General features: G+C 34.9%; 1 protein-coding gene across 1 annotated transcript; it reads left to right on the top strand.

Moving 5' to 3' along the window:
• The first annotated feature begins 5,155 nt into the window (after positions 1-5,155).
• On the top strand, positions 5,156-6,728 carry LOC127809217 (transcription factor MYB3-like). Its single transcript, XM_052347978.1, has 3 exons — positions 5,156-5,437; positions 5,562-5,691; positions 6,137-6,728. Exons 1-3 carry the CDS (start codon positions 5,296-5,298, stop codon positions 6,513-6,515), a joined length of 651 nt encoding a protein of 216 aa, XP_052203938.1. The 5' UTR covers positions 5,156-5,295; the 3' UTR covers positions 6,516-6,728.
• The last annotated feature ends 7,331 nt before the right edge of the window (positions 6,729-14,059 follow it).

The following is a 14,059-nucleotide window of genomic DNA, read 5'->3' as shown; positions in this document are numbered from 1 at the left end:
TACATATATATGTATATTTCTGTATCCATATTGTCTATCATTTTCTTTTTTTTCCGTTTTTGCTAAGTAAGCTATTATATTTCAGATATAAGTTCATATTATAGTTCTCTAATATTTATTCACTAGGAAATTAAATTTATTATAATAACTAAAAACTACAAAATACTATTATATCACTTCATTCGAATGCCATTTTTCATGTTAAAAGAAAAAAAAAACTGTCATAATCTGTTCAGGTAAACATATATCTTCATAACTATATAGTATTTATCGAATTAGGTACGTCTTTCAAAGATCCTGCGGCGTTTCAATGGCCGCCATATATAGGTACTCCATCTTCCTGCAAATGTTGAAGTACTCCACAGATCGGACGACTTCTGCTCTGCACTACAGTACATTTATTGACCTCCAGTGAGAGCAGAGAACAGGATGGATATGCGTACTCAAAAAGCCAATAAAACTTATCCAAATCTCATTGTTATTGTGGCCGTTGAAGCCAATCTAATTGGCTGGGTTGCTTCTGCCAGTTGTTAGGTATGATGTAGACGCTTTTTACTGGAAATTGTGCGTGCGTGTACATATATATATATATATATATAGACTTCGACTGAATGATTTATGTGCCAGAACTATCAGTCAACCAAAAGCCATGTGCCGCGTGCCAACCCAACTTCTATCCTTCCTTCATTTGCCAGTTCTGTAGACTGTAGGACGGAAGCCAGAGATTTGTTAAGTGAAAATTAAACTTCACGTTATATGCACTGAGAGCACCAGGAGAAAACAATATGTAAAAAGTTAATGATTTGATTCTACCACAAAAAACCTTAGGGTTAAGATAGTGCAGTGAACTGGAGCATTGTGGGATTGTTACAGCCACGGCGGAGTGTTGTCTTAAAGTTTTTCAAGATAACCCTTTCATTTTTAAGTTTGACAACGTTGTTAGAGAATGAAGGCTAGAAAATTAGTGAGAGTGAGTGAAAAAAAGCAGTCAGTGAGTTTGGAAAAAAAAAATTCAAGGTTTTGCCCTCAATACTTGCCCCTTTGATATATATAGTCCCATCTCACCATTAATGCTATAATTTTGTTAATTTATTTCTTGATTTGTTAATTAGTGATTATACAAGATGGTGAGGGCTTCAATTTTTTACCATATTTATGTATGCAAGGCCTGTGAGGTTGATAACATGTAAGAGATGATTGATGAGGCATAACAAGACTTATGATACCTTAACTACATGCTGAGTTTGAACACCTTATCATGTGTAGACTCCCATATGAACCCTCACATTAATTTCAATAAGAATGAGTTTGGTAATAAGAAAATTAAATAAAACTTCTCAGTAAAAACAAAATATGTTTGGTTATTGTTATTGTTGAAGATAATCTGAATCAATTAGGATTTATCGAGTAAATTGTTATTATCCTTATTGATTAGGTTAGTTATCTAGCTTGTTTAGCTATCTTGATTTTTAGTAGAATTTATATTAGATTTTGGCAGACTTCATCTTAGAGTCTAGTTTTTCTCATTGGAATTAGTGTTTATAAATAAGTTCCTAGTTTTTATAGTTGAAACAATAGAAATACAAAAAATATTTTTATTTCACACAGATCTTGTTCCTATAGAAGCGAATTTTTACAAAAATAAAAAAGAGGTCTTTGTGGAGTGAATCTCGTTGAAGAAGCAATCACCAGTGAGAGAGAGTGAGCATCCTTCCTTAACGACCCAACAACTACTGTAGTATAACCTTTTTGGAGGAAAATTATTGCCTCCTCGGTGGGAGAGAACACTGTCCAGCTATTTGTTGTAGAAAGAGGAATCTTTAGAAGAGACCTACATCAAGGGACCTACATGAAGTGTCAGGAACACCATAAGCATAACCGTATCTAAAAAATTAACAGATGAACTTCACTCTACATTTTATAGACTATCTAATTAATTTAGGTATGTATAGATTGTATTCTTTACATATTAAACTCATCCACAGATACTCGTCATTTCTTATTTCATATATCTAGTCTAGAACTATACATAATATATTTAGAAACTCACATTTTTAACAATTATTTATTTCCCATGTATCTAAACTTTTAAAATCTAAGTTTATTTGTAATATTGTTATTGTGTTTTAGTTACGTCACCTTTCTTAGTAGCTAGAGAAGCCCCCTCCACACCAAATATTAAGTTAAATGTTATTATTTTTGTTGTTTTGCTGAAATCAAAGAATTACAAAGACCCTGCAACCATAAAAGGGCGTATGCACAGAGATTTCTATGAGGTCGTGAACGTGAACAAAACTCTCAAAATGGTTGAAATACAGACAAGGTCAGAAGCAAAACTAGCAACAAAAACACTTGGGTCCAACAGAAACCTAACAACGTAACAAGGGCCCAAACAAATCTTCAACCCAAAAGTAGCCCTAACATTCAAACCTAAAGAAAACCACATCAAAAAGTATATGCAGTAACTCGCCGCCAACAACCACTGACTTCTTGCCTTTCCTCGTACGTTGCTAGTTTGCCACCTTCGTGATCTTGTTAGCTGCCACCCTAGTTCATCTTCCTCCTCTTACTTACTGGGACAATCACCAGTCGCCGGTGCGCCATCAGATCTGGCTCACGTCGCCGCATCGTCCTCGTTGCTTTAGCCTTGAGCCCTTTAGCCTTTTTCTCAAATGCCATAGTCGGAACTCCCTCACCTTCGCCCTAACCATTCCGGAAAATGTCTGTCTCGTCGGTGACGAGCAACATTGGAAAAAGCCTACCGTCGGCTTTCGATATAGCAAAAGATAGGACTATGAGAGGGGAAAAAAAGCGATAGTATTAAAGAAAATGAAACAAGAAGGAGATGCCACTAGCTGGCCGTTGTCTTCGATCAAAGGATTCCTCACGTCGCAGGAGAATTGACTGGTGATCGGCGGTGCCAAGAGACCAATCGACAAGTCGGCCGCGGCACATCCCCATATGCACAGGAAATCCTAGAGAGAGCAGCTCTTTTAGCTCTTTCATGTAGATTGTAATAATTAATACACTGAATATTAACATTCGTAAAGTGTACAAACTTGGGGAGATTTTTCTAATGTTTCAAATTATCTTAATTATAATTTGTATTGGAGCTCAATGCTAAAACTTTCTTAAACCATTTGAAACTACTTCACACAATCCAGTATTTAGGATATCGCAAGTTGAAACTACTTCTAAAAATCATATTGAAAATATAATTCTTTTAAGCAAATATATACATACATACATATATTTATATATTTCTTGGATGCCATTTTCTGAAAACCCTAAAATATGCCAAGGTTTCTTATGTCTTTGGATTGAATTTGCGGAAGAGTCTGCAAATCGTCAAATGTTTTCAAAAACAGCTTTGGAAACTTACCCAAAAAAAAAAAAAAACAGAAGCTTTTGAACAGTATAATAGTACTGTAAATATTAACAACAGAATTGGGTGCAAAATACTGTAACATGGACGCATTCATGAAAATGATAATAAACAATCAAGCAGCAGAAACTTCTACCAGACATTGGCAGAAAATAAAGAAGCGATAAATCTATCTCTATCTCTATATATAACTGGTAGCTTATTTGATGACGACAAAAAGTTTCATGTTTATGGCGAGAAGGACTGATGTCTAAAGTTACTATCTTCCATTACGGACGAAAATCATGTCTAGTTACGATTCATGATGATCTTGTCATTATTTTCACAATATTAGTAAATCATACTTTTCTTTTTCGAGAGAAAAAAAGAAATCTATTGTCTTTCTATTGTCATCAGTTGACTGGTAGAAGCTAGCTCCCCCAATCCAACGATTCCAACCAATAGTCTCATGATACACACACACACACACACACACACACACACACGTATATGTATGTACTTATATAAATCTACTTTAACAACTGATCAGCTGGCAACCTTGGATCAGATGGACATGCATATGATCTAACTATACCTTGGATCAGATGGAACCCACCAAGCCTTCAGCTCATCGCCGGTGTAAAGTTGCAAACTTGTTGCGCTTCTGATTTTAAGGAAAAATATATTTTGGATCTAGATCAAAACATTTTTAAATAATAAATTATGTCACTTGAAATACTTGCATTTCAAATTTCATCATTTATTTTAGCGAAAAAAATTGTCGCTTAAAATGACACCAGCATAGGTTTTATTTGAAATGTTTCTTGAATTTAGACCTAAATTTGAATTCTTCTACTAATTATGTAACTAAATAACAAATTTAGGATTTTAAATTACAAATAACAAATAATAAGGTCAAATTACCATTCTAAGCACAATCTTAAATTAAATACACTCTTAGACAAAATTTGAGCGTTTTCCCCCTTTTTTCATATTAAAAAGCTATACAGGCCAAGAAAAAGGTTACAGAGACCTCAAATTTTATTTATGGAGGGTTTTTTTTTTTTTTAAAAAGAAGAAGATTTAGTATACAAATAAAAGATATGTTGTTTGATCAGTGATTATACTTCAGAAAAGTTAAAACAAGTATATGTTGCAACTATATATTAATTAAGTAATAAAAAGTAAAGAAAGAATAAAAACAATAACATGGGTAAATATATAAAATGTGTTAAGAATTTATATACATAAATGTTATTAGTATATGGAGTTTATACACTTGTATACTCTGATGAAATTAGAGAAACTTTTCACAAATATGTTTATAATTTTTGAAAGGTACTTAATTTTCAAAAATTAGTTAATAATTTTCTTAAAAATATGTCACCAATTTCAAAGTTTATAAACTCCATGTAAATTAATTCCCAGTTAAAATAATTCCCGTTCCACCAATTGTTTGATATTTATATAAATCTTCGTTGCCATTTGTATTTATTTTTTTTTTTTTGCTATTTCTGATTAACTTAATGTTATTCTATCTATGAACTAATTCCCTCATGTCATAGAAAATTTGCATGAAATACTGTTCACCTAACATTCCAGGTAATCACCAACTGGTCGTTGGGGAAAAAATTATCTTTCTGATAGGAAACCCTAAAACTTATCTTTTCCAAGGACCGCATGGCGCCCCAACTAAAAACAGTTTTAATTTTGGCAATAATGTAACTTTAATTTCTTTCTTTTTTTTTTTCTATAAATTTGGATCAATTAACTTACTATTCCTTCCATCTCTCACTTCCTGTCTAATATATATAATCTTTCCTCTTCTCCAACTTTTACTCCTTGAACCAATTCTCTCTCTCTCTCTCTCTCAAGAGTACCATTTCTACTGGTACTCTTCCATTCTCACGAGAGCCTTTTTGAGTGGTTGCATGAATGTTACAATGAGGAAGCCATGTTGCGAGAAGCAAGATATCAACAAAGGAGCTTGGTCCAAACAAGAAGATCAAAAGCTCATAGATTACATTCGAAAACACGGAGAAGGTTCTTGGCGTACTCTTCCTCAAGCTGCAGGTTTATAACTCAACCAAAATATTAATTTAACTAATTAGGGAATGAAAACAAAACCTTTACTTTCCAATAGATTTGTTGTAGCCTAATTCTTCTTCTTTGTTTTTCCTCTCCTTTTTGTGATTAGGGTTGCTTCGTTGTGGTAAAAGTTGTAGACTTAGATGGATTAACTATCTAAGACCAGACCTCAAAAGAGGCAACTTCGCTGAGGATGAAGAAGACCTCATCATCAAGCTTCATGCACTTCTAGGCAACCGGTGCAATTTCTTTAACAAGATCTCTTATGGCATCTAAATCTTTCGTCAATTTTCTTCTTCTTTTCTCTTTTCCAACCATTTCAAAGAAAAGAAAAACATATCTCAAATGAAAATAAATTATGAGATATTGTCATAGTAGATTTTATTAGTACAATTGAATTTGTTATTGTAAATTTAAGGAAATAAGACAAATATCTTTTGCTAAAATATTTGAGTTGCCATTATTTAATCAATAGTTGATATAATAGAGAGAGCTTCCATTCAACTATGCAATGGAGAGGATCGGAATTTACCCAAACTAGCATGGTAATATGTGTAGTTAGAAATACGAATTAAACTAATCTTGAGCTTGATTATATTTCATTACAAAACTTGCTTTCTGTATATATGTCCTTTGTCATATTAGGGCATTTGCTAACCCTTAAAAATTACACAAATGTTTTAGGTGGTCTTTAATAGCGGGGAGATTGCCAGGACGGACGGACAATGAAGTCAAGAACTATTGGAACTCTCACTTGAGAAGAAAGCTTATAAACATGGGAATTGATCCAAATAATCATCGATTGAATCGGGTTCTCCCTCGCTCTCAGGATCCTTCTTATTCTCGTAGTGTTATTCCTTCTGAACTGGAGAAGGTTAAAGGAGCTGATGATTGTGAACAAGTTTCGGATGTTGGAAGTTGTTTAGAAAATGCCACTAGAGGCTTGCCTGATCTGAACCTTGATCTCACCATGACCAATATTTCTCCTATCACCATCGTTGAAGAAGAGAAAAAGCAATCTGAGTTTGATGTATGTAGAGAAACCCTTCTTCTCTTTAGGTGACAATTTGGATTTAAGGCCTCATTTTGTTGACCTCAATCTTCCTAATAAACATTTGAAAGTAGTTCTCAAAAGTAGAAATTAATTAAGTCCAACAAAGTATATAAACATACTAAACTCAGATGATTCATTAGGGAGGGGCTATTTCAAACCCTATTGCATTGAAGGGTTAGAACATGTATTTTGCAGATTGAGTTCTTATGTTTCTTTTACAACTCAATTGCATTCTCTCATCATGAAATCATCACTTCAATTAATGAGGAAATTAAATTGTATTGTGATACCTTATAATCTGCAAGGATGTATAATGTATTTTGATTTGTGACATTATGTATGCATACAAATTAAATAGGGTTCTCCGGCCAAGATATGGAAGAACATTCTTAATTAGCCTGCCATGAGTAATGAATTTTGCTTATATATCAATCTGAATTTTAATGTATTACTTGTGCAACTGATCAACTGAAAAAATTCATCAATCTTTGTCAAGTGATACATTTTGAGAATCCCTTGTAAGTTACAAAAAGGAAATCTATATTACAAATTGATCTCTGGTATATGATATGGCATATATATCTACCTTCAATATGTAACGGGGTACAAGTGTAATTTTTTTTTATTATTATTATTATTATTATTATTATTATTATTATTATTATTATTATTATTATTATTTATCTTCCAGGTGTAAGCACTGACTTTTATGAACCCAAACGTTCTAGCCAGGGAAAAAGTAAATTTTGAACAAAAATATTTAGATGCCAGTTTTGACTTTTGGTAGAGCTGCAATAACCCTAAAAGATGGAATTCCATGGCCCAAAAAAAAAAGAAAAGAAAAAAGAAACATTAAAACTTGTCGGAGTTTAGTACATTAAACTGCATAGCCAAAAGCATTAAACCCTATTGCATTGAAGTGTTAGAAAGACAACATAACTCCCAAATAGAAAAATAAACAACATAGAAAAATTTAAGGAACAATTAAATCAATATATTCATAACTCCCAAATAATGTAGATGATATTTTGAATAACTAAGGTGAGTGTTATACCAAATCAAGTACACCTACTAGGCCACTAGTCATTCTTGTGAACATTCACGATTTTTTTTCTTTGTTTTAAATTGCTCTATATTAAAGGCACCCAAATATTTAATTGATCCATATTTATGTTTTCCCCTAATTAAGAACCATATTCATTTTCCATGGAGCTATTCCAACCTTAACTTTTGGCATTTTGATAGATTAAATGTGCGACTTGTCTTTCAGCTCAAGGTCTCTCACTAGCCATTGGGAAGCCATATATAGGTGTTATTGCGGCTCACATATAATTAAGGCAGGATTAGACCCAAATTCTCTCAGAAGAAATATTAGAATTTATAACATCAGATGCACATCACACCAATCCCTGTAAAATGGTTATAATTTTCAAGTGCCACATCCTTTGATTCAACCAAAACTTAACTAGATTTTAATATATTTGTTTTGTCTTAGGTTTTCGCTGACTCCTACCAAGTTTTGCATAATGTTTTATGTTTTACCTAGGTTAATTTGTTCCATCTCCCTGCTAACTTGTCAGCTTTCCATGGTCTTCTTAACTTGAGCTTTGTCTCGGTGCATTTCCCCACTGCAAGGCCACCGTCGTGCGATTCCTCTTTTCGGGCCCTCCAAGCAGATTAAAAAAAGAAGAAGAAGAGAGAAAGCAAGATTCACCTTAATTTGTTTCTGATCGAGATGTAGATATGTAGATTGTTCATTTGAATTATCCCAGAACTTGATACATACTTTGCTACCAAAATGTATTCTAGGACACTATATATTTATGATGTTTATCGTATGTTGGAATTGACATTTCAAAGCCCGCAAAACCATGTGATAAGCTGGTACGAGCACGTTGAGCTTGTGAGATAGGCAAGCGAAGCAACCATTCAAATTCAGAAACCCAAACCAACGACATTAAAGAACACATGGTGCTAGATGTTGAAGTTTTCAGCAAAGTCGGTTGATATAAACACACACACACACACACACACACACGCACACACACGCACGCACGCACGCACGCACAACGGTAAGTCAGACATATCTGGAATTTACTGCGGCGCATTACGATAAGATCGGTCCTTCAAGACTAAATTCATTTCAAACAAGATTAGTTCAAATATTAATTCTATAAATTAACTGCACAAAAAGATGGAGAGATTACTGAAAAAAACGAATCAATATATAGCAGCAATGTAGGATATTATTGGTTCAAACTTAAAAAATAATGCTTTCTAACATTTGATCCAATATGTTCAGGAAAAAATAGATTATATATTTGATAATATAGGCCCTTTAAAGTAAAATAAAATTCTATCGAACAGAATCTCCACCATATATACAAAAAGATAAATTAGAATTAGAAATAAGAATCAAAGTTTTACATATACAGCAATATGTTTGCACAGCATATATATTGAAAAGGAGTGGCCTAGTCTAAGACATTACAAAATAAGGATCAAAGAGGTTACATATTATAGGATTCAAAAAAAAAAAAAAAAAAAAGAGACTACATAGTAGAAACAATTAACAAAGAACCTTACACTAAAACACTACAATAAGGAACATAAAAAGAAAAACCAATAATATACAACTGCTCGTCAAGGGAAATACTATTGTAAAGCAATCCTCCATGTACTAAATATATGCAATCAATCAACCAAGAAGTGGGAAAACTGTTCCAACTAAAACAAAACGACCAAGGATTAAAGTCTATGGATGAACATTCAACATGTTCAACATGGATCAAAGTTAATGGGAATCAGCTATTTTAGATAACTTTAAACGACCATATTGGGGTCAAATACGAACTTAAAAGGTCGTTACTCTCTCAATAGAAACCAATGCTACATAGGTAGTAATAAAAGTTCTTTTGATCAATGAAAAAGGGTAAGAATGGATGAGAGGGGTGTTACTAGTAGAAACAAAACAACCATCAAGAATGCATGAATCACCTGTATAAAAGCTCTGTATATGATGGATAAAGATTCATAACATTGTAATATGATATGATTTTGTAATATTTTACATTTTAAATTAGAGTTAGGAATTTTCTTTGAAAATTTTTCAGATTCCTATTCATATAATAGTTGATATATAATTAATTAAGCATTCCACAAAAGAACAAGAGAAACAAACTAACAAAACCCTAACTTGATAATTATGTTGTTTAGTGTTGTTGCTGGCCTTTCTTTTGGGCTTTTTGTGTTTGTTGGTGTAGCTTCTGTTGTCTGTTGGTTTACAAGTTTTAGTTTATCCTATTTTATATGGTTAGAGGTTGGACTTTTTACATTAATTTGAGGGGCTTGTCTCTCAATACTTTGGCCCCTTTGTGAATAGCTTTTGTAATTTGATCAAAATAACAAAGAAAAAAAAAAAACAAACAAACAAAAGGGTAGAGGAAGGATTTTTTTTTTTTTTCCCTTTACTTGGAGGCCAGAAGGCAAGCAACCCCAAGGTTAGATGAGGAAAGAATGTTAGGTTATCATGAAATTAAGGAGTTTTTTTCTTTTAACCTTGAGCCCAACTAATTTCAATAATCCCATGAAAATCGCTCAAAATTTCTACAACATGCAAATTTAAGGACCTTCCTCTAGCCTTCAACTTGTCCAACTACCAATCACATTGTTGGGATATAAAGAATAGTTATTCAATTGATCAACTAACTAAATTGATTTTCTAGATTCCTTTCTAGGAGTCATTACAAGAAATGAGGGGTTTTTTTAGAATTTTTTTACTGGCATTTGTGACATTAAGCAATTTAAAAGACATTTATTTACCATCTTATATATTTTGACAAACGTTTGTCGACTCTCCCTTTTTTGTAGGAAAAGTTCGCAAAGCAAAAAACATTCTAGAGGACTCACCATCCAATCCCTTGGTGGATGATAGACCATCTTCTCTCAAGTGCTAGGTCTAGAGTGATTTGGATGTGTTAGGGGTAAAGGTATTGGATTTACTCCTAGTATTTATTTTGGTCATGGAAAGGCATAATTACCACCATCACCGGCAAAATAGGGTTAAGGGCAAGATTTGGCTAGGATTAATAAGACATTGCAGATGGTGGTTAGGGGGATGGAATCATTCGGTGTACACGTTTGACAATTATGCATTGTCAGATGATAACCATAATAAGATACAAATGACTTTTATCTTCTTGGTACTATTACAAATTTAATAACTTCTTACTAATCTTCTTACCCTTACAGAGGAAGGGTGGGCTCGATATTGTAGAGCACACCCCTGAAACAAAGTTCCTTGATCATGATGAGGTGCATGAAGAGCATTAAGGCCAAGATCCTTTCCAGAGCAACAATAATGGAGGCTAGAGATAGTAAAATGAGCTTGGCCCGATGGGCTGGCCTGTTGGGGCCCGGCCCAGCACCGGGCTAGGGCCAGCATTTTGCTGGCCCATTTAAGGCCGGGCCAATTTGGCCCGGCCCGCTTGGCCCGGCGGGCCAAATGGTGGCGGGCCGGACTGGCCCACTTTGGCCCGCTAATCGGCCACACAACTCCCCCCCCCCCAAACAGCCCTCGCCCTCGCCCTCACCCTCGTCTCGCCCTCGCCCTCGCCCTCGCTGGCCGGTCGCCGCCCTCGCTCGCCCTCTGTCTCGCCCTCGTCCTCTGTCGCCCTCGCCCTCGCCCTCACCCTCGTCTCGCCCTCACCCTCTGTCTCGCCCTCGCCCTTGTCCTCGTCTCGTCCTCGCCCGCGCCCCTCACCCTTGCTCGCGCCCCTCGCCCTCGCTCGCGCACCTCGCCCTCGCTCGCCCTCTGTCTCGCCCTCGCCCTCTGTCTTGCCCTCGCCCTCGCCCTCGTCTCGCCCTCTCCTTCTGTCTTGCCCTCGCCCTCGCCTCGTCTCGCCCTCGCCCTCGCCCGTGCCCCTTGCTCTTGCCCTCGTGGGCTGGGCTGGACCGTTTGGCCCGTGGGCTCGTGTAGGGTCGAGCTAGGGCCAGCAATCTGCTGGCCTGTTTTTAAGTGGGCCGATTTGGCCCGGCCCGTGGGCCACTTGGTGGCGGGCCGGCCCGGCCCGTTTGCCATCTTTAATGGAGGCACAGGTGTAAACAACATAGATAAGAAGGTAAAGGTCTCAAATTGAATCTTATTCTATCTAAACTTGACTTCTATCCCTAAGATTGCAATCAATATAAAAAAATATTTTTAGGGAAGAAATTTATTTTCATCTCTAACAGAGATTGATTTTGAGACAGAAGACCAAAATCATGTAAAAAAACCTTTACTGAAGGACAAATTCTATCTCTACATTAGAGATGAAATCAAAGATGGAAAATTTTCATCTTTGAAACTTTTTTGCCGTCAAAGATGGAATTAGAGACAGAAAAATTGTCTTTGAATGTTGCACGCCTTCAAAGATAGAATCAAAGATGGAAATTTTATGTCTTTGAGATTAGAGATGAAACTATCTTTGATTGTTATTTTTGTCAAAAATGGATGTCAGAGATGTAATTTTTTGTCTCTGATTTAGAGAAGAAAAATTATGTCACTAATTTGAATAGATATAGACTTTAGAGATGCAAAATTTCGTTTCAAAATGTTATATAACTTTCGGGCTTGATCCTTTTCCACCTTTTACATTTTAGTAAAATGAAAAGAAAAACCCTAACGACCAATCGCCAATCCAAACCTATCCATTGCTATCCTTAGTTGCAACTGTCGGCACTCACCACCATGCGTTGCACATCGTTGTTCGTTGCTGACCCACCACCCGTTTACTATAGATCGCTGCAACCGCCATTTGTTGTCGTCTGCAACCACCACCATTGTCGTCTTTGCTGTAAACACAAGTATAAAGTATATATATGTGTATATTGTATGTATATTATGTATATATGTGTGTGTGTATATATTTGTGTATATTGTGTGTGCGTGTTTGTTATATGTGTGTATATATGCATGTGTGTGTATACTGTGGTAGTATTTGTTAAAATGAATAAGATAAGATTGTATCAAGATAAGCTTATAATGATTTTTTTAATCAAGACTTATATGTCCTGTAAAAATTTTTTTCTTATCTGTAAGATCCAAGATAAATTTATTTGGAGGGGAGATAGATAAATTTATTTGAGTAATTCCAGATAAAAAGTCACATAACTTTTTTTCCAAAGGTTACTAGATAAATTTAACAAATACAATAAAAAATATTTTTGTCTAGAATACTTTCTATATCCCTATTTTTTCAATTCATATATTGGTTAACAAACATTAATTGTTGTATAAGATATGTAATGCCCCGCTTTTCCGGGCGCGTTATAAATTGGGACAATTCTGGGACATTTTGTTTTTTTCTTCAAACACTAATGTTAAACCACATCATTTCTCGTATCCATCCCAGAACTCCCATCTCTTTATCTCAAGTGAGAATCACTATACACATCAAATGCAGAAGTAATGATCGAAACCTGATATCTTAACATTGATCATAAATCAAATCTTATATCTTTATTAACCCTAAGGATATACATCAACATTTCTCAAAACATTTAGAATTCAAAGTAGCAGAACTTAAATACATGGGCTACATAACATACATTTCATTCTTCATGCACTCGGCTAAGTGCCATTTCATGCCTCATTTATCCTTGGATCTGCTACAATCTCCATCTAGAACGTTTGAATATTCCAGGGGCAAAAACCCAAATTAGATGATGAACCATCTAAGTAAGGGTACATAATGCTATATCATGTGTGTATGTAATGTCTTTCATCGTAGGTGTCAACTGCACCCCTTATGCTACCTACCATTTTTGCGGTCACCTCTTTCGAAGCCGGGGTGTATGGGTGCACCATTGGTAAAGCAACGGTGCCAGTTCGTACTCCCTACGGCCTCAATACGAGTGATCAATGATATCAACGTGTATTTATGCATTTCATAGTCATGTTATGTATGCAGTCTACGTGATGGGTGCATATCAGAGTATGTCAATATGATGAAAACATTTTCAAGAAACATAAATCACTTACAAACCAAGCATTGTCCATAAAACTAAATTCAGTTGGAAAGTACAACTTATCTTCTCAAGCTTATCGGGCTACCTCGATGTTCGTGCCGTGCATCGCCTTGATTTGCATGCCAACCTCAAAATTTTGCACAAGTCACTTCAACTTAAAGCTCAAAACATCATAATCACCACATTTATTTAAATAAACATTAAAATCTATTTTTCCATAATTTCTTCCATTTTCTTTAATTTTCTCTCTATTTCTTCTTATTTTTTCTCAATAAATCCAAACTAAATATTTCTAAAATATTTCACTATGAAAATTCATAAAATAATATTCTTGAATTTCTGAAATTTTTTATAGAATTTTACTTACCTTGACTTAGCCTCTCCGGCTTTCTCGGTATGCGTGTCACATCCTCGAAATACGTGCCGAGCTATTTTCCTATCTAAAATCTCAAGGATATTATCGAAACATAATTTCCTATTTTTCAGGATTTTCTAAGATTTTCCCCCATTATTTTCCTATTTTCTTTTCTTTTTCTTTTTTTCTT

Source organism: Diospyros lotus, chromosome 9, assembly GCF_014633365.1.
Source record: "Diospyros lotus cultivar Yz01 chromosome 9, ASM1463336v1, whole genome shotgun sequence".
Lineage (NCBI taxonomy): Eukaryota > Viridiplantae > Streptophyta > Magnoliopsida > Ericales > Ebenaceae > Diospyros > Diospyros lotus.
The sequence above is the reverse complement of the archived record's forward strand: the minus strand, read 5'-3'. Positions and strand labels throughout refer to the sequence as shown.

Bases quoted from the DNA above. Each gene is read 5' to 3' on its own strand.
- LOC127809217 (XM_052347978.1), top strand. From the start codon at position 5,296: ATGAATGTTACAATGAGGAAGCCATGTTGCGAGAAGCAAGATATCAAC. The intron at 5,438-5,561 runs GTTTATAACTCA...TTTTGTGATTAG, and splicing joins TACTCTTCCTCAAGCTGCAG to GGTTGCTTCGTTGTGGTAAA. The intron at 5,692-6,136 runs GTGCAATTTCTT...CAAATGTTTTAG, and splicing joins CATGCACTTCTAGGCAACCG to GTGGTCTTTAATAGCGGGGA.